The sequence below is a fragment of the Syzygium oleosum genome, unplaced genomic scaffold, assembly GCF_021117445.2.
Source record: "Syzygium oleosum isolate NSW1041296 unplaced genomic scaffold, Sole_v2.1 Sole_v2.40, whole genome shotgun sequence".
NCBI lineage: Eukaryota > Viridiplantae > Streptophyta > Magnoliopsida > Myrtales > Myrtaceae > Syzygium > Syzygium oleosum.
The window spans coordinates 2,766,471-2,787,961 of record NW_026607524.1 but is presented as its reverse complement, the minus strand read 5'-3'; the positions used below and the strand labels follow the sequence as shown (position 1 = coordinate 2,787,961).

The 21,491-nt window shown below is 41.2% G+C and overlaps 1 protein-coding gene across 1 annotated transcript; it reads left to right on the top strand.

Moving 5' to 3' along the window:
• Positions 1–19,845: 19,845 nt before the first annotated feature.
• Positions 19,846–20,292, top strand: LOC115668280 (B3 domain-containing protein At2g33720-like). Its single transcript, XM_030589756.1, has one exon. It carries the CDS (start codon positions 19,846–19,848, stop codon positions 20,290–20,292), a length of 447 nt encoding a protein of 148 aa, XP_030445616.1.
• The last annotated feature ends 1,199 nt before the right edge of the window (positions 20,293–21,491 follow it).

Here is a 21,491-nt window from a genome sequence, read left to right as displayed (position 1 = left end):
TAATGTTCTTTCTCTAAAGATCAAAATTTTTCTCCTTGGTCACCGAACTAATTCAAGATCAAATATAATTGAATGGTATGGTCACTTAAGTGATCACTAGTCAGTTTCACAAGACGCTAATTTGCCTTGCGAAGAAGGCTGAAATGGAACTTGCTAACGGTAGGATCCCAATAAATTCCGACCTCATCGCCAGCCGCCAACCCCCTCCGTTTCACGAACTCCTTGATCCAACCCCCCTTGAGGACATAGGACCCAGACGACGCCCAGAACACGAACACCAGTCGATGCTCGGAGCTTGTGTCCATGTCCCTCACGATGACGTCGGCCCCCTTGCCGCTCTCGACTTGCCTCACTGTCTCCTCACTCATCCATCGGAGCAAGTGGCTCGTCACAAAGTCCCGCCCGATCAAGAGCCTCGACAGGTGGCCGAGATCGCTCTGTGTAAGCTTCTTCTTGATCTTATAAGGGTCGTAGAGCAGCACCAACTCTGTGGAAAGGCCATTGCGTCTTTCTTCCTCTGTATCACATCCTGGGGCCTCTTTCTTCTCCTTCTGCGTTCTATTGTACTTCACCTTCTTCTCCACAATTAAGGTTTCGGCATCGGCGAGTGAGGCCATAGATTTTTGCTTCGGTTGGGCGGGAACGATTTCTCGACGAGGGCCGCCGATTTTCTTCGTGTTCAGATCAGGCGTAAGGGGGAAGAATTCGTGAGCCACCACCACTCCTGCAGATGAATTTTCTCTTGCCCCTTCATCGCCATTCTTCTCCTGATCGTGCAGATTACAAACACACGACCAGGAGCCCATCGATGGTGGCGAGTGGACCTCGCCTCTCAGGACGTCGCCAATGGGAGGCGATCCGGGGCCAAAGAACTCGACGAGCTTCATGGGTTTTCGGTTGAAGAAACAGAAGAGTACTTCGCAAGAACAACAAAGGGCAACGACACGGTGCAGAGGAATTTAGAGAGAGCTGAAAGAGAGAAGACAACAACGTTGGAGAGAATAGAGAGAGACGAGACAACATAGGCTCGGAGGTAAGAGAGGGATATATAGTTTACCGTTGGAAATGGGATGGGGAGTGCACTTGAAAGTGAGGGACTCTTTCCTAATTCGAGTCAGGTTAAGATTAGTGTATGTGGGGGATTAATAAAATAGGATATAATTTCAAGATTCAAGATTGAATTTCCTACGGATAGTACAAGATCACCTCTTTTTTCCTCAAGGGATTAAAGGACAAGTACATTAATCTCCACTCAAATTTTCCATTGATAGATTTTAAAAAAATAATAGATAACCACATGAATTTATAATTCTTTTTACTTACTTATGCTAAATTATCACATTTTAGGAAATGTATATAGTCTTACGGCACGTGCGCGCATGCACTCTTTAGGAAATACTTTATAGTTCAAGTGCGTACTTCACAACTTGATTCGGTCTAACTATAGTTCGATCACTCTCGATAATTTGTAACGGTCACGGCGCAGATGAATTTTGGGTTCTGTCTTGATGAAAAAGAAAATCTTCAGATAAGAAATAATAGCTAATTTATTAAGCACAATAGAATGAGTAAATACCTTATATTAGGTATGGTTTTTTGCATGCTAATCTAGAGAGATTTGAATTTGCCAGGTAGTCTTGTCACCTAAAATTGATAATACCTTTGGAATTACGGATACATCTTACTCGAATTCTTGCTTGAAGAAGTGAATTGAGGATTTTATGCCCATGTTTTGATGTTAAAAAATCGGGAGCAATGAAAATAAGATGTACATTATCCACAAGAGGTGCACGAAACATGCTATTTGTCCATTTGAGATCAAGTAATTCCATCATTCAAACTTCAACCAAGTTCAAACAATAAGTGGAATTGGAGTCACATACTACTATAATCGTACGATTCCCTGAAAGAGACTAATGCTAAGCAGTATTAAAAGATTCGAATACATTTAGGGCTGCAACTTAAAGATAAATGCTACATCTTAAGATAAAATCGATACCCTACTATTATGATGTAGTAAATATTAATTGGGTATTGAAATAAATGCCCACTTAGAGTACGATGTGTCGTCAGTAGATCGGTCTTAGTATATTTTAGCACTACTCTTAAGTTAATCCCAATCTTACTAGCTTCCTAACTCGAATGGTATTAGGGAAAACTAATGCGTCGAGTGCTTCAATTAGGACAATCATTTAATGTTAATTATCCATATCATCTTTTCAAGATTCAATAATGCTGAAGTCCGAAGGTACGTGTCTTTACGCTTAACCCGAGTTTGTTTAGATTTTTAACACATCATGTCTACTCTTAACAATATCAAAATAATAATTATGGGAGATATTTTTCAATCGATTCTACATGTTTACTTGTTAGCTTTCAAATTATTACATAACATGAAAATATAATATATTTGTTTCATAATCTATAAACCCTTCAAAAAAGTCATATGTTATAACGGGCACATTTAAGACCAACTGCACAGCATCCCTGTCACTCTTCATAAATTTTGGCTGTGTGCACAGCCAATTTTATTCTGGAAATAGCAAGTTTCAAGAAATTGAAAACCTAAGAGTAACGATTGTAAACTCAAAAGAGAGATTATCTTTTTATTTTTTAAGCTCCGTTTGCTTTGCGGAAAATGAACAATCTTTTTGAAAAATATTTTCCTAAAAATAATCATTTGTATCACTTGAAATAATTAGTTAATGAAAAATATTTTTGTTATCGACAATAATTTATATTTAAACATCTTCGTGGACAATGAAAATGTTTTTCACTCATTATTTTTGTAAGTGATATAAGTGATCACTTTTAAGAAAAAATTATTTAAATTATTCATTTTCTGTAAAACAAACGGAGATGCTCCATTCGTTTTGCGGAAAATGTGATGTTTTTGGAAAATGTTTTCCGGAAAGTCATTTTCCAAGATAATAACAATATTTTCCGGTGTTTGGCTGAGAGCTGAAAATGCACTAGAAAATATTTTTCGTTGTTTGGTATGGAAAATCATTATTCCACTCATTTTAATAAATTTTTATTTATTTTTGAGTATTTTAACATTTCTTTTCTTTTCTTTTCTTTTTAACTTTCTTCTCCGGCCACGGCAAAGGCCGATGATGCTTGAGGGTCGCCAGTGGGTAGCGAGGCTCGAGGCTGGTAGGTCGGCAAAGCTTGAGCGTCACCAGTAGGCGGTGAGGCTCGAGCCTTGCCAGATCGTTGAGGCTCGAGGCCTCAAGCTCACAAGTCGACGGTGAGCGAGCTCACCAGACCGCGGCTCACGAGGCGGCGGCAAGCTAGGTGGCGGATCGCTCGCTCACCAACCTCTGGCGAGGTATCGAGCCTCGCTGTCCTTTAAATGGGTCGGGTCGGATCGAGTTTCCATGTGACCCAATCCGATCTAACCCAAATCATAAGGGTTGTGCATTCTTTTCGGGTACGGGAGGATAGGGGCTTATTTGACACCCCGACTACTTGTGACCGATGAAAGTCGAAACAACAACATGATTAGAGCTTTGGAGTTTATCTTGTTCTTCCCACAAAATGACAAGTTTTTCTTTTTCGATTCGAATGTCTATGATTGAATGCTAACTGAGGAGATGCAATTCGTTCACTTTGTCGGGTTTGTCGATTAGCTAACCATGAATTATTTGGTCGTTAAACTGTAATAGAGAAGTAAATCAAGTGGCAGACTGGATTATTAAAACTCAAAAGTACAAATCTTTGCCTTATAATTGGGTCTTTAATCCTCCCGAAACTCTTAGGAATCTCATATGTACTAAAACTCATCTATGAAATGAAATGATCTTGTTTCGAAAAAAAAAAATGTGCTCCTTTTGAAGTTCTAATTTGCTACAATGCTAGATTCTTGGGCATCAATCACCTTTTCAAAGCATCACCCCTTTTCCCCTTAAAGCACAATCGACGAAACCAAGCCCCGTTTCCCCTGACATCGTACGGACAGCAAGCTCATGCCAACCCCTCGCGTTCCACTCGTCGCGTGCCCAACAAGGTGTCAATGCAGAGCAAGCCCAGACGATGATCATTCCATGAAGTTTCTTTAGTGTTGCTCCACTTCATTCAAACAGTTTCGTAAAGGCTGTTTCGTGAGAATAAAGGACAAGGCGACTCGGGCAGCCCACCTGGGCGACGTTTGACTTTTGAGAGAGAAGAAGAGGTAGAGAGAGGAGGCACTAATATCCATGGAAACCAATCCGAGTACCTTGTGACATGAAGACAAGCCAGCTTTCGAAAAGCGATCAAATTCTCCTTTAATCAAATATGCTTTAGACGTTCCGACCCTGGCTTTGATTATATAGACATGTTCTGTGTCTCCTGCCCTAAGCTAAAAATTCTCGATCACCCATTGAGTTACAGCGGTTGATGTGGACGAAAGAAAAATAGGTAAACCAATTGTCAAGACCGATATATGGAAAGCTTCATTGATATATGAAAAGAGTGGAATGAATTTAGTGCTGCATCAAGGTTTAATCCCAATCTTTTGTGGCATCTCCTACCTCCAGCGGTATGCTTCAAATTAAGGTAATTATCCCAAAGAAATACTAGAGAACCACGTGGATTAATCCAAAAGAGGGAGTTAATCCCGGGGATTCCTCACTTTTCATTCGAATTGAATATGTTTTCTTAAGGAATACTAGCTAGAGAACCACGTGGATTAATAACTTTTGTACTTAGTTATATTGCATTATCATATTTTAGGATACATATAGTGTTAACCCCCGCACGCACACACGCCCGTTGCGCTATCTTGGATCCTTCTTTTCCTAATCCAACCTGAATTAGGAAATATTTTGTGTTAAAGCGCGCACTTCACAACTTGATTCTGTGCGACTGTAGTTCGATCACTCTCCATGATTTGCGACGCGAAATCCGTGGGATTTCCACGCATCTAATTTCGTGCCGGTCTCTCCAGAAAAAAGGAAATAACATGGATAAGAAGAAAGCGAAGAAACCCACGAGGATGTTCGATTTCTTCAACCCCAAATCTCCTCCGATCGTGATCGATCACTCGCCGCCGGCACCATCCACGGTCACTTCGTCCCGCGTTTACGTTGTTGCCGACATTACCCTGCGCAGACATTCGAGAAAAGCTCGTCTTTCTCGGTCGGGGACAACAAAATAGGTTTCTTTGAAACCAAAGCGGGATCAAGACATATTGGTGGAGGACGGTCGGTGGGACAGAGAGGATGGACAAGGACAGGAGAAATCAGAGAGCGGTTGGATTCCACAAGTCCAAAGCAAGTACATCACAGGACGGTGTTAGCAGATACTTTTTTTCCTTTTTATGGAAGGAAAAAGAATGCAAAGGAAAAAGAACGCACCAAGCCGATTGCTATTCACGAAAAGCGAAAGCTGATTGATGGATTGAGTCGATTGAACACGGACAGTATAACAAGGACTTCAGCCGCTCGTTCCTAGGTGCGGCGCGATCGATTCTACTTATTGCACCAGGATTAGTACCCGAGTCCCAAACAAGAATTTGGCTACGAAATACAATAAGATTTTCTCATTACTGTTTATAGTAGATTTGATTCACTATTTGGAGATCCTCCCTCATTCCCTCCCTCTCCCCCGCTTTTGTCCCCTCGTCTCTTTTTTCATGCTTCCAACCGTCAACTTTCACTCCCCCTCCTCGTCTCTCCAGTACTTATAATGATGGGATGGAGGTCGCCGTGAGGGACGCGGAGCGCCGGCTTGTGTTCCGCTGCCGGGCATCGTCAAGGAGCTATTTGCTGAACGGGGATTGGAGCAAGCTGTTCCGTCAAGGGACTGAAAACTCACTTTTGGCAATTCAATTCTAAATCTTTCTATTTTGCCAATTGAGTCATAAATATTTTTATATTTTGTCAATTGAGTCCATCCGGCTAATTTTGGTCGGAAATCACTAATGTGGACGCCGGCCATCCTAAGTGGCACGGTCAACGCTGACGTAGATAATTTTTAATAATAATTTAATATTTTCCAATATTTTTTTATTTTTTATTAATATTTTTTTTATTTTTCCTTTTTTTCTTTTCTTCTCTTTTCCGTCCTTTTTTTTTTGTTCTTCTTTCTTTTTCCCTCCGCCAGGCCTCTTTGATGGCAAGATGGATTCAATTAGCACAAAGTGAAAAGGTTTAGAACTTAATTGACAAAATTAAAAGGTTTATGATTGAATTGACAAAAAGTATAATAGGTTTATGATTTTTGGGATGATTTTTCTACTAGGGATATATAGTTTACTGTTGGAATTGGGATGGAGAGTGACGTCATCAATCTTTACAGTCTAGTTTTGAGAGTGCATTGGGGAGTAAGAGGGGCTTTCCTAATTTGAGTCAGGTTATGATTAGTGTATGTGGGGATTAAAAAAAAAGGAAATAATTTCTTAATTCAAGATTAATTTCCTACGGATACTACAAGATCACCTTTTTCCTTAAGGAATTAAAGGACAAGTACATTAATTTCCACTGGCAGATTTTTTTTACAAAAATAATAGAGAACCACATGAATTTATAATTCTTTTACTTAATCTGTTAAATTATCACATGTTAGGAAATATATAGTCTCACCGCACATACACACGCACTCATTACCACACGCTCTTAATTCAATTTCAGGGAAAATTATCCAAAAAGTCATAAACTAATTGTACTTTTACCAATTCAGTCCCAAACATTTCAATTTTGCCAATTGAGTTATAAACTTTTTTTTACTTCTTGTCAATTAAGTCCATCCAGCCAATTTTGGCAGGGCTGGCCAGGCCTAGCTCGCGCAAGTAGAGAGGGGAAAGAAAAAGGGATGGGCCCTGGGCTAGGGAGGAGAGGGCCGGGCTAGGCCGGCTCTGACTCGCCCCGATCGGATTTTTTTTTTCTTTTTTCTTTTTTCTAGTTAAAGAAAATATATTCTAATAATGCAAAATACACCTAATATCTATATGCCATGCAATTAGATAAAAACTTTTGCTTTAGGAGTTAAAAATTTAATTCCTAAATTTTGTGCAATAAATTTTAATTGGGTAATTTAGGTGTCAACAATATGTAAGTAGGTAAGGACCGCTTGTATTTGTACACGGAATTCCTAATTCCAATTGAAATGTACAATGATTCGGTAGATTAACTAAACCAAGAATTATTTGGTCATTAAACGGTGTACCTTTTCAAGTTCTAACTTGCTGCAATGCCTAGATTCCTGCTCCCCAATTACCTTTGGAAGGCATCTAAACCTTTTCCCCTTGAAGCACAATCGAAGAAGGCGATGACCAGAGCCCCGTCTTTTAATCCCAATCTTTTTGGCATCTCCTACCTTCCAGCGGTATACTTCAAATTAAGGTAAGTATCCCAAAGTCGGGCCAATTTTTTATTTTTTTCGGAACCCACTATGCATATGGTGATGAACGGGGGATTGTGTAATAGAAAGATCACACGGGCCGTACACGTCAAATTAATCCAAGAAGAGGGAGTTAATCCCAGGGATTCCACACTTGTTATTCAAATCGAATGTCTTTTCTGGAGAAATACTAGAGAACCACGCGGATTAATAACTTTTGTACTTAGCTATATTACATTATCATACTTTAGGAAACATATGGTCTTAGACCCCGCGCACGCGCGCGCTCATCATTGCACTATCTTCGATCCTTTTTTCCTAATCCAAACCGAATTATTAGGAAATGCTTTTGTATTAAAGCGCGCACCTCACGACTTGATTTTGTGCGACCTAGTTCGATCACTCTCCACAATCTGCGACGTGAAATCTATGGGATTTTTCCACAATTCAAATTTAGTGCCGTCTCTCCAGAAAAAAGAAATAACGTGGATCGGAAGAAAGCGAAGAAATACACGAAGATGTTCGATTTCTTGAACCCCAAATCTCCCCCGATCATTATCGATCACTCGCGGCCCGCACCATCCTGTGTTTCCGGTGTTGCCGACGTTGACAATGAGAATAATAATCGGAGCCAAAGAAGAAGGTTTATCTTCACGATCTCGGCTAACCCTCGACTTGTTACCCTCCACTAACAGTCGAGAAAGCATGTCCTTATCGGTCGGTGACAACAGAATAGATTCCTTGGAAGTTTAGTGGGCGATCAAGTCATATTCGTGGAGGACTGAGAGGATGGACCCTACAGAGCAATTCAGAGAGCGGTTGGTATTCCATGTGCAAAGCTGAAGTTTATTGAGAAAATCTTCTTGGCATCCACTATTAACATTAATAAAAATACATCACATGATGATTGCAACGAGTCGATTGCGACGAAAAAGAATGCGACGAGTCGATTGCAATTCGCAAAAAGCGAAAGCTGATTTATTGATCCAGTCGATCGAACACGACGGTATAACACGAACTTCAGCCGCTCATTCTTGGGTCCGGCACCATTGATTCTATATATCGCACCGGGATTAGTACCCGAATCCAAACAACAATTTGGCTGCGGAAAAACAGTTAGATTTCTCCTAACTTGTTTATAGTGGACTGATTCGGTATTCGGATATCCTCGCTTGTTCCATCCCTTTCACTGTCCCCTCCTCTCTCCAATTATAAGGATGGGATGGAGGTGGTCGTGAGGGACGATCGGCCCTGCTTTCTTGCAAAAATAGATTTCTTTTAATTGAATATGCTTAATGACTACCCCACCGTCAGCAGCGCACGCATGTATAAAATCTAGATTTTCGAGTAGTCATGTCACCTAGGAGCCTGACATTCACATCAGTGATTTCCAATCAAAATTGGCTGAAGAGTTAAATTGACAAATCGTGAAAATATTTAGGACAAAATTGGCACAATTTCGACAAATAAAAAAGCGGCACAATTAAAAGATTTAAGACTGAACTGACTATCGTACAATACGTTTATGACTTTTTGGACAATTTTTCATAATTTTCTAACTAGATGTGATCGGTTTCAAGGTGGGTAGGTTATTAATCTGGAACCTAGAACCTACCATGTCAGAACCGATTCTCGATTTTTAGAAAGGGAACAGAATCGATCGACCCTAAAATCAGTCTGGAACCGAAAACGACCAATTCCAAAATCGATACGAGAACTGGCCCCACCTCCTCCTTTACCTTCTCCTTCTCCTCCTCCTCCTCCTCGTTTTCTGTTTTTCTTTTTTTTCGAAATCGGGAACCAAGTTCCTCCGTGCCCAAGAAAAGCTTCTGATCAGGCGTGATGGGGAAGAAGTCGTGAGTCACCACCACCGCCGCAGATGAAGTTTCACTACCCTCTTTGTCGCGATTCTTCTCACTATCATTGCAAATAAGAAACGCACGACGAAGAGCCCATCAATGGCTGCAGGTGGACCTCACCTCTCAGGACGAGGCACTCGCTCGAGACGAGCAGCAGTTGTGGCCCGAACCGAACGTTCCGTCGCCTCCTAACGGGTTATCCTCGTGGCAGCGCTCAACAGGATTCCCCGACGACACAAGTTATTAAGTTAGGGAGAGATCATAGCAAACGATCAAAACCCGGCTCCTCCCTAATCGCAAAAATATCTCTCTCTCTCTCTCTCGACCCCCTCATTCTCCACCACACGAAAAAACAAGAAGAAGAAAAACAATCGAAAGGAAACGCAAAAAAGCTTAAAGTCAAAGGAAACGAGAAACGGGGTTATCGGCAACGAAAGAAGCAGGCGTGACCCTCGCTTCATCGTAATTTGTTTTTTCTTCGGCAACTTGACGCCCGAAGCGATTCCTTCCTTCCCCACACGCCCCAAAAGTCAAAAGAGCGGCCAAAATCCACGACGCCGCGACCTTGTCACTTACCACCACCACCACCACACAGTAACTTTCGCTGCTTAGCCACCACAAAAGAAAGAAACCCTATTTCCGAAATCTCATAAATCGAACGATTCCCTGAAAGAGACTGATGCTAAGCAATATCAAAAGATTACAATACAATTTAGTGCTGCAAATTAAAGATATATGCTACATCTTAAGATAAAATCGATACCCTAATATTATGATGTAGCATATATTAATTGGGTATTGAAATAAATGCCCACCTAGAGTACACCACGTCATTAGTAGATCGGTCTTAGTATACTTAGCACTACTCTTACGTTAATCCCAACCTTTCTTAGCTTCCTAACTCAAATGGTATTAGGAAAATCACTAATGCGTCGAGTGCTTCAATGAGGACAATCGTCTAATGTTAATTATCCACACCGTCTTTTCAAGATTCAATAATTATGGAGTCCGGAGGTATGAGTCTTTACGCTTAACCCGAGTTTGTTTAGATTTTTAACACATCATGTCTACTCTTAACAATAACAAAATAATAATGATGGGAGATATTTTTCAATCAATTCTACATTTTAGCTTGTTAGCTTTCAAATTATTACATAACATGAAAATAATATATATTTGTTTCATAATCTATATACCCTTCAAAAAGTCATATATTATAACGGGCACATTTAAGACCAACTGCACAACATCCCTGTTACTTTTTATACATTTTGGCTGTGTGCACAGCCAATTTTATTCTGTAAATAGCAAGTTTCAAGAAATTGAAAACCTAAGAGTAACGATTGTAAACTCAAAGAGATATTATCTTTTTTTATATTCAGGCTTCGTTTGTTTTGCGAAAAATAAATAATTTGGAAAATATTTTCTTAAAATCGATTGCTTGTATCGTTTGAAATAGTTAGTCAATAAAAAATGTTTTCATTATCGGCAACGATTTATGTCTAAACATACAATTCAGTTTCCAATGCGATTTCACATGTGCATTCACCATCTTGAACTTCATGTTCGAGATTAATCAAAGATCATTAATTGAGCATCCTTACTCAAAATATCTCTCTTAATCCAACACAAATTAGGAAACACTTTGTAGTTCAAACGCCTACTTCACAACTTGATATTGTTCAACTGTAGTTCGGTCACTCTCAATGATCTACGACGGTCACAAACACACATGCACGATCTCTCGATCTCCCACACTTCTAATTTCTCACTTCCTCTCCAGAGAAAGAAATAACGTGGATCGCGAGAAAGCGAAAACAACCCACCAGGATGTTTGAATTCTTCAAATGCAAATCTCCCTGATCATCATCGGTTACTCGCCGCCGGCACCATCAAAGGTCACTTTGTCCTATGTTTCCGATGTTACCAACATTGACGATGATAAGAAGGAAAATCGGAGCCAGGAAGAAGTTTCATCTCTGGCCAACTCTCAACTCGTTCCCTACTCAGACCTGCAATAACATTCAAGAAAAGCTTCTCTTTCTCGATCGTGAACGACAGTGGCGGCAAACCCACATCGAAATATCGATCCCGCCCCGCTTCAAGCCGACGAGCAATGAACAATTAAGAAAACGTTCGGCAATAATGGATCGGTAAGAGTTGGGCGATTCACGTATCGCCTGATCCTAAAGAGTAACGATGCATGACACGAAAGTCCAAGTCCTACGGCGTCACCGAGATTGTGATCACTAAACTAGATGATGGGGTATATATCGTTGCATCCTATCCCTGTCGGGCCGAATTTGGTCCGTCTTAGTCGGCTTCCGCGCGTTATCACATAACTCTTTACTTGTCAATTCCCAAGATCCCAAAGAAATTCTGTGCATGCGATGTTTTGTAGCTTCTTAGAAAGTGCCGACAGCTAAAAGGGGATCAAGACACGAAGAGGTGGACAAGGAACAGGAGAAATCAGAGAGCGGTTGAATTCCAAGTCCAAAGCAATAGTTTATTGAGAAAAGCTTCTTGAAATCCACCATTAACATTAAAAAAAAGACATCACGGAATGGTTTTAGCGTATCTTTTTTACTTCCACCAAACCTTTTCTTTGGGTTAGCGTATGCCCCATTCTGATTCTCTTGATGCTAGCCATCGTCCATGCACGAAACGGAAGGAGAGTTCTAGCTAGATTCACCCCCAACCTCTTAGGGTGGAAAAGGAACGCACCAAGCCGATTGCCATTCGTGAAAAGCGAAAGCTGTCTTATGGATCGAGTTGATCGAACGTGACCATATAGAACGAACTTCACCCGCACGTTCTTGGGTGCGGTGCGATCCATTCTATCTATCGCACCGGTATTGATACTGAGTCCAAACAAGATTTCTCGTTACTTTTCACCAGCAGACTTGATTCATCTGTCTCATGTTGCCAATCGTCATTATTTGGAGATCCTCCATTATTCCCTCCCAACAAGGTGTGAACGCAGTGCACGACCATGATCCTTCCATAAACTTCCTCAGTGTAGCTCCCCTTCAATCGAATGATTTCGTAAAAGTCGTGTTGTGAAATAAAGGACATGGCGTTGAATTTGTTCACTTTATCGGGTTTGTAGATTAAAGCTTACCATGAATTACTTGGTCATCAAACGGTGTACCTATTCAGGTTCTAATTTGCTACAATGCTTGATTCTCGGGCGCCCATTACCTCTTCAGAGCATCATCATCCCTTCTCCCCTTAAATCAATGAAAGCGAGATGACCCAAGCCCCGGGTCACCAAACATCTTACAGACCCTACCCGTTCAACTCGTCGCATGCCTGACATGGTGTCAACTCAGTGCATGATGAGACTGTGATCATTCCATAATAAACGCTTCTTTGACGGTGCTCCTCTTCAATCAAACGAAGCGAATCGACCAGACCCCCGTGGTCCAGGTTTGACTTTTGAGAGAGAAGAAGAGGAAGAGAGAAGACGCCACGACCTTTTCAAAACCAATCCGATTACCATGCGACATCAACATAAGCAACTTCCATAGAGCGGTCGTGATCTGGAGGAGGTTTCCACCCAGCTGTCTTTGATATTTACATGGTTGTGTTGCAGGAGGCACACAACCATGTGCAGTTGATGTGGACGAAAAAAATAGGCAAACTATTTGTCAAGACATATGCAAAGAGTGGAATGACATCAGTGCTTCATCAAAGGTTTAATCCCAATCTCTTGTGGCATCTCCTACCTCCAGCGGCACACTTCAAGTTAAGGTAAGTGTCCCAAAGTTGGGGCCAATTCTTATTTTTTTTGGACCGATCATGCATATGGCGTTCGGAATCGCACACTGATTCCAGAAAAAATAAACCCAAACAAACAATCCGTACCAACAGAATATAGTCATAAAAAGAACGAAATCGAAAGGACGCACTAGAGAACCTGTTAGTGAACGTGGATAGCACAATAGAAAAAGTGAATTAAGGATTCTATGCCCATGTTTTGATGTTAAAAAATCGGGAGGGATGAAAATAAGATGTACATTATACACAAGAGGTACACGAAACATGCTATTCGTCTATTTGAGATCAAATAATTGCACCATTCAGACTTCAAACAAGTTCAGATAACAAGCGGGATTGGAGTCACAGACTACTACAATCGCACGATTCCCTGAAAGAGACTAATGCTAAGCAATATCAAAAGATTACAATACAATTTAGCGCTGCAAATTAAAGAAAAATGCAAGATCTTAAGATATAATCGATACCCTACTATCATGATGTAGCAAATATTAATTGGTTATTGAAATAAATGCCCGCTTAGAGTATGACACGTCATCAGTAGATCAGTCTTAGTATATCTAGCACTGCTCTTAAGTTAATCCCAATCTTCCTTAGCTTCCTAACTCGAATGGTATTAGGAAACAAACTAATGCGTCGAGTGCTTCAATTAGGAGAATCATCTAATGTTAATTATCCGCATTGTCTTTTCAAGATTTAATAATTGTGCAGTCCGGAGGTATGTGTCTTTACGCATAACCCCGAGTTTGTTTTAGATTTTTAACACATCAGGTTTACTCTTAACAATAACAAAATAATAAATTTGGGAGATATTTTTCAATCAACTCTACATTTTAACTTGTTAGCTTTCAAATTATTACATAACATGAAAAAAATTATATATTTGTTTCATAATCTATACACCCTTGAAAAAGCCATATATTATAACGGGCACATTTAATTTTAACTGCACAACATCCCCGTTACTATTTATACATTTTGGCTGTGTGCACAGCCAATTTTATTCTGGAAATAGCAAGTTGCGTGAAATTGAAAAACTAAGAGTAACGGTTGTAAACTTAAAGAGAGATTATCTTCCATTTGTTTTACAGAAAATGAACGATTTGAAAAATATTTTCCTAAAAATGATCGGTTCAAATAATTAGTCAATGAAAAATGTTTTCATTATCGACATCAATTTACGTCTAAACATCTTCATGGATGATGAAAATATTTTTCGTTCATTCATTTTTATAAGCGATATAAGTGATCACTTTTAGGAAAATATATTTCAAATTATTCATTTTCCGCGAAAAAAATGGAACCTTAGTTCTCTAAGAAATCTATTGGGTTATCGTACGAGGAAATAAAATTGTACAACACATGCGCAAGTACAATTAATTTTCCTAATCGATTTCACATGTGCATTCACCATCTTGAACTTCATGTCCGAGATTAATCAAAGATCATTTAAGCATCCTTGCCCAAAATATTTCTCTTAATCCAACCCAAATTAGAAAACAATTTGGAGTTCAAACGCCTACTTCACAACTTGATCTTGTTCAACTGTAGTTCGATTACTCTCAACGATCTACGACGGTCACAAACACACACGCATGATCTCTCGATCTCGCACACTTCTAATTTCTCACTTCCTCTCCAGAGAAAGAAATAACATGGATCGCGAGAAAGCGAAAAAACCCATCAGGATGTTTGAATTCTTCAACCACAAATCTCCTATGATCGTCATCGGTCACTCACCGCCGGCACCATCGACGGTCACTTTGTCCTATGTTTCCAATGTTACCAACATTGACGATGATAAAGAGAATCGGAGCTAGGTTGAAGTTTCATCTCTAGGCTAACCCTCAACTCGTTCCCCGCTCAGACCTGCAATAACATTCAAGAAAGCATCTCTTTCTCAAGTTGTGAATGACAGCGGCAGCAACCCGCGTCGAAATACCGATCCTGCCCCGCTTCGCGCCAAAGAACGGCGACCGATTCGGCACGAATGGATCGCTAAGAGTTGCGCGATTCATGTATTGCCTGATCCTAAAGAGTAACGATGCACGACCCAAAAGTCCATTTCGATTGCACCCTACGGCGTCACGGAGATTGTGATCACGAATCTAGATGATGGGGTATGTGTCGTTGTATCCTATCCCTGTTGGACCGAATTTGGTCCGTCTTAGTTGGCTTCCGCGCGTCATCACTTGACTCTTTACATGCACAGTGTGCATGCGATGTTGCGTAGCTTCGAAGAAAGTACGGACAGCCAAAAGGTGATTAAGGCATATTCGTCATATTCGTCGAGGACAAAGAGGAGGACAAGGACAGGAGAAATCAGAGAGGGGTTGAATTCCAAGTCCAAGGCAATAGTTTATTGAGAAAAACTTCTTGGCATCCACTATTAACCTTAATAAAAATACATCACGGAATGGTCTTAGCGTATCTTTTTTTCTCTTCCACCAAACCTTTTCTTTGGGTTAGCCTGTGCCCCATTCTTATTCTCTTGATGCTAGCCATCGTCCATGCACGAAACGGAAGAGAGTACTAGCTAGATTCAACCCCAACCTCTTAGGTTGGAAAAAGAACGCACTAAGCCGATTGCCATTTGCGAAAAGCAAAAGCTGATTTATGGATCGGGTCTATTGAACATGACAATATAACATGAACTTCACCCGCACGTTCTTGGGTGCGGTGTGATTGATTTCATCTATCGCACGAATTTTGATAAAGAGTCTAAACAAGATTTCTTGGGTGCGGTGCGTCGTGCAGTGCACGATGATGATCCTTCCATAATGTTGCTCCCCTTCAATCGAACGATTTCGTAAAAATCGGGCTGTGAAACAAAGGACATTACGATGAATTTGTTCACTTTATCGGGTTTGTCGATTGGCTAACCGTGAATTATGTGGTCATCAAACGGTGTACCTGTCAAGTTCTAATTTGCTGCAATGCTAAATTCTCGGGCGCCAACCTTTTCAGAGCATCATCATCTCTTTTCCCCTTAAAGCACAATCAATGAAAGCGAGATGAACCAACCCCCGGGTCACCAATCATCTTGCAGACCCCAACCCGTTCAACTTGTCGCATGCCCAACATGGTGTCAATTCAGTGCATGACGAGACAATGATCATTCCATAACAAAGGCTTCTTTAACGTTGCTCCTCTTCAATCAAACGAAGCGAATCGGCCAGACCCCCGTGGTCCAGGTTTGACTTTTGAGAGAGACGAAGAGGAAGAGAGGGTAAGCTACGACCTTTTCAAAACCAATCGGATTACCACGTGACATCAAGATAAGCAACTTCCATAGAGCGGTCGTGATCTGGAGGAGGTTTCCACCCAGCTTTGTCTTTGATATGCACATGGTTGTGCGGCTCCTGCCAGACAACCATGTGCAGTTGATGTGGACGAAAAAATAGGCAAACTATTTGTCAAGACATATGCAAAGAGTGGAATGAAATTAGTGCTTCATCAAAGGTTTAATCCCAATCTCTTGTGGCATCTCCTACCTCCAGCAGCATACTTCAAGTTAAAGGTAATTGTCCCAAAGTAGGGGCCAATTCTTATTTTTTTCAGACCGACCATGCATATGGCGTTGGGAATCGCACACCGATTTAAAAAAAAAAATCAAGGCAAACAATCTACACCGATAGAATATAGTAATAAAAAGAACGAAATCGAATAGTGAACGTGGATGGCACAATAGAAGAAGTGAATTAAGGATTCTATGCCCATGTTTTGATGTTAAAAAATCGGGAGGGATGAAAATAAGATGTACATTATACACAAGAGGTACACGAAACATGCTATTCGTCTATTTGAGATCAAATAATTGCACCATTCAGACTTCAAACAAGTTCAGATAAAAAGTGGGATTGGAGTCACAGCCCACCACAATCGCACGATTCCCTGAAAGAGACTGATGCTAAGCAATATCAAAAGATTACAATACAATTTAGTGCTGCAAATTAAAGAAAAATGCAAGATCTTAAGATATAATCGATACCCTACTATCATGATGTAGCAAATATTAATTGGTTATTGAAATAAATGCCCGCTTAGAGTATGACACATCATCAGTAGATCGGTCTTAGTATTTCTAGCACTACTCTTAAGTTAATCCCAATCTTTCTTAGCTTCCCAACTCGAATGGTATTAGGAAAAAAACTAATGCGTTGAGTGCTTCAATTAGGAGAATCATCTAATGCTAATTATCCGCATTGTCTTTTCAAGATTTAATAATTCTGGAGTCCAGAGGTACGTGTCTTTACGCTTAACCCGAGTTTGTTTAGATTTTTAACACATCAGGTTTACTCTTAACAATAACAAAATAATAAATTTGGGAGATATTTTTCAATCAACTCTACATTTTAACTTGTTAGCTTTCAAATTATTACATAACATGGAAAAAATTATATATTTGTTTCATAATCTATACACCCTTGAAAAAGTCATATATTATAACGGGCACATTTAATTTTAACTACACAACGTCCCCGTTACTATTTATACATTTTGGCTGTGTGCACAGCCAATTTTATTCTGGAAATAGTAAGTTGCGTGAAATTGAAAAACTAAGAGTAACGGTTGTAAACTTAAAGAGAGATTATCTTCCATTTGTTTTACAGAAAATGAACGATTTGAAAAACATTTTCCTAAAAATGATCGGTTCAAATAATTAGCCAATGAAAAATGTTTTCATTATCGACATCAATTTACGTCTAAACATCTTCGTGGATGATGAAAATATTTTTCGTTCATTCATTTTTATAAGCGATAGAAGCGATCACTTTTAGAAAAATAGTTTTCAAATTATTCATTTTTTGCGAAAAATACGGAGCCTTAGTTCTTTAAGAAATCTATTGGGTTAACGTACGAGGAAATAAAATTGTACAACACATGCACACGTACAATTAATTTTCCTAATCGATTTCACATGTGCATTCACCATCTTGGACTTCATGTCCGAGATTAATCAAAGATCACTTAAGCATCCTTTACCGAAAATATTTCTCTTAATCCAACCCAAATTAGGAAACACTTGGTTGTTCAAATGCCTACTTCACAACTTGATCTTGTTCATCTGTAGTTCGATCACTCTCAACGATCTAGGACGATCACAAATGCACACGCACGATCTCTCGATCTCCCACACTTCTAATTTCTCACTTCCTCTCTAGAGAAAGAAATAACATGGATCATGAGAAAGCGAAGAAAACCCATCGGGATGTTCGAATTCCTCAACCGCGAATCTCCACCGATCGTCATCGGTCACTCGCCACCAGCACCATCGACGGTCTCTTCGTCCTATGTTTACGATGTTACCAACATTGATGATGATAAGAAGGAGAATGGGTGCCAGGAAGAAGTTTCATCTCCAGGCTAACCCTCAACTTGTTCACTACTTAGACCTACAATAACATTCTCGGTCGTGAACTACAGCAGCGGCAAACCCGCGTCGAAATATTGATGCCGCCCCGCTTCTGGCCAACGAGCGACGAACAATTAAGACAACATTCAGCATGAATGGATCGGTAAGAGGTGCACGATTCATGTATGGCCTGATCCTAAAGGGTAATGGTATGCATAACCTTCAGTCAACTTCCGAGCGAAAACTCGTGGGGTTGCCTGTGGTCTTGACGAAGAACCCGACAGCCAACATCACCATCAAGAGACAAGATCTCATTAGGAGTGAGCGGTTTCCGATCCGGTCCGGTCCAACCCAAGAACCGGGAACCGGACCGGGAGGACCGGTTCCCAGTTTCTAGGACCGGGGACCGGACCATCGGTCCTGTCCGGTTTCAATGTGATCAATATTAAATATTTTTTGTGAACCGGGAACCGATTGCTCCGTTCTTTCCTTTGTAATTATGATTTAATCCCATAAAGCCATAGAAAAAATTGGAAAAAAATACATAATATATGAAAAAATTGAATAATCGGTTCCAATGGGACTAATATTAAATATTATATATATGAAAAAATTAAAAAAATATATATTTATCAGTTCTGTCCGGTTCCCACCCTAAAACCGAGAACCAGAACGCCTGGAAACCGATTCTACTTTTAGGAACCGGGAGCCGGATCGATATTCCCGAGAACCGGACCAAACCGGTTAGTCCGATCCAGTCCGATCCGGTCTTGATTTGGGTGGTCCATCTTGCTCACCCCTAGATCTTATGGACCTCCAAAGCATCAGTGACATGTGGTTAGAGTCGTATGCAATATTTTCTTCAAAAACTAATATTTTATTGAGAAAAAGCTTCTTGTCATCCACAATTAATATTTTTTTTCAAAAAAAAATCCACAATTAATATTACTTTATTAACAAGATAAATTGCCAATAGAGATCGTTTATTACGTACGGTCGTCCCTACTATTGGGAGCTCGTCATTCATCGACATTCAGTCCCTGCCCTTTCTACGTTCTATCCCTTTCCCAGGGAGACATGAACACCCCCGCTTTTTGTTTCTCATGTGCTTCAGACTCGAGGACTTGCACTCTCTCTGTCTCTCCTCCCCTCCCCTCCCGTCTCGGCCTATAAATAAGACTACTGTCCCAACACACGCTGCGGCAATGATAGGATCAACCTCAGACCGGGAGTTGCAGAGAGCCCTCCGTCGACAGCAGGTTTCACTTTTGGTGAATACCGGAAGCAAGTTCAAGAGGACGTCGAAAGAACCGGCCGTAAGGTTGGTCTTCTTCCGCATTTCAGGCTAACAAGTAAGTAAACACAGTTCATTCAGTTGAGATATCCGAAAGCCATCCTATGGCGACCCCTCCATGGTTTATACTAGTCCATAATTCTGAGAACTCCGGAGTCGCCGACTCTGACGAAACCCCCATTGTTTGTGCAGAGAGGAAGAGAGATCATCGCGTAGGGTCGTCCCGAACAAGAATGAGCGACCTGTTCCGAGACGAACGCGAGGGAGCAGAGATGTACCGTGCTGACGTCTCCACGAGGTTGGAGCTCTACTGGGACCCGTGGAAGATCAAGAAGAGGCTGACGGAAAGCGACCTCGGGCACTTGTCGCGGTTCCTGATCCCGCGGAGCTGCGTGGAGACCCACGTGCTCCCGCAGATGGGCCCGGAGATGGTGATGCGGGTCGGGAGCGGGGACGGGATGAAGGTCGCCGTGAGGGACGCGGACACAGGCGACGAGTACTTGCTCGTGTTCCGCTACTGGCTGTCGTTGAAGAGCTACGTGCTGAACGAGGGCTGGAACAGGCTGTTCGTCAGGCGGCGAGGGTTGCAGGTTGGGGACGAGATCGGGATGCTCTGGGACCCGGGCTTTCTCAAGTTCCACTTTAAGGTCCTTCGCAGGGTTGCTCGCCACGACCGGTGAAAGGCGAGACAACAACATGACATATAAAGACAAGCAGCTTTCGGATGGGGATGATGATCCCGGCTTTCTTCTCCTTCTTTTAATTAAATAATGCTTAGTGACCGCGCCCCCACTGTCAGCTGCAGCCGTGCGTACGTAAAACCTAGGATCTGGTGTGTATTTGTCGGCGGTTCGAATATTGACTATTTCGACGTCGAATCGATCAAGTATCGATTTTTTCTTTTCTTTTTTTTTTTCCTTTTTTTGGCCACATGTTATATGGCAGTCTATGTATTTGCATGCGATTTTGTGAGGAAATAATTTGTTCACCGATTTTGCAAGATCTCACGATTAATCGAAAATCGTTAATGTAGACGCCGATCGTTCACCGTGAAAAAGGTTTTGAATACAGCACATGCATTGTCCCCTTAATATCAGGAAAAAGCTGACCGAAAGCGACCTCGGGCACTCGTCGCGGCTCCTGATCCCGTGGGGCTGCGTGAGGACCCACATGCGATTAGAAAGTTTTTTTCATTAGAAAGTTTTCGCCATAAGAATTTGTTCTCTTTATTTTTCTTTTCTCTGTTTTTTAGTGTTGGCTTGTGATAGGCGTGTAAACGGTTGGGGCCTATTTGGGACCCCTGCATTGTAACCGGTGAACGTCAAAACAATAACATGATTTTAAGCTTTGGAGTTTATCTTGTTCATTCCACGAAGTGGTAAGTGTTTTTCTTTTTCGATTTCAATGCAGTGCACCACAACGAGATAATGATCATTCCACAACAAAAGGCTCCGTTAACGTTTGCTCCTTTTTAATCAACCGGCTCGCTCGTGTCGGTTACCGGATGCTGTGCGAAATTTCGGACCAGCTCAGCAAGAGCCGAAGCTCCTTCATGTCACATTAAGAGCGAAAGGTTGCTATACGTGGCCGAAGCCGAGGGCCTTCAAAAACAGGAACACGGAGATACCTTATGGATTAGATCCTTGTACGTACGATTTCATGAAGGCTGTGTCGGGGAAGTAGAGGAGAAAGCTATTTCAAAGGGCCCCCTGGCCAACCGTGTACGACCCACGGATACTGAGCCCCACTGGGTCACTATCACCTAGACATACAAAAGACAAGACGGCTTTTGGATAGGGATGGTGATCTCGACGACAATTTCGCCCAGCCTTCTAGGAAACAAAGTAGACTTCTTTTAATAATGACTACGCCACTGTCG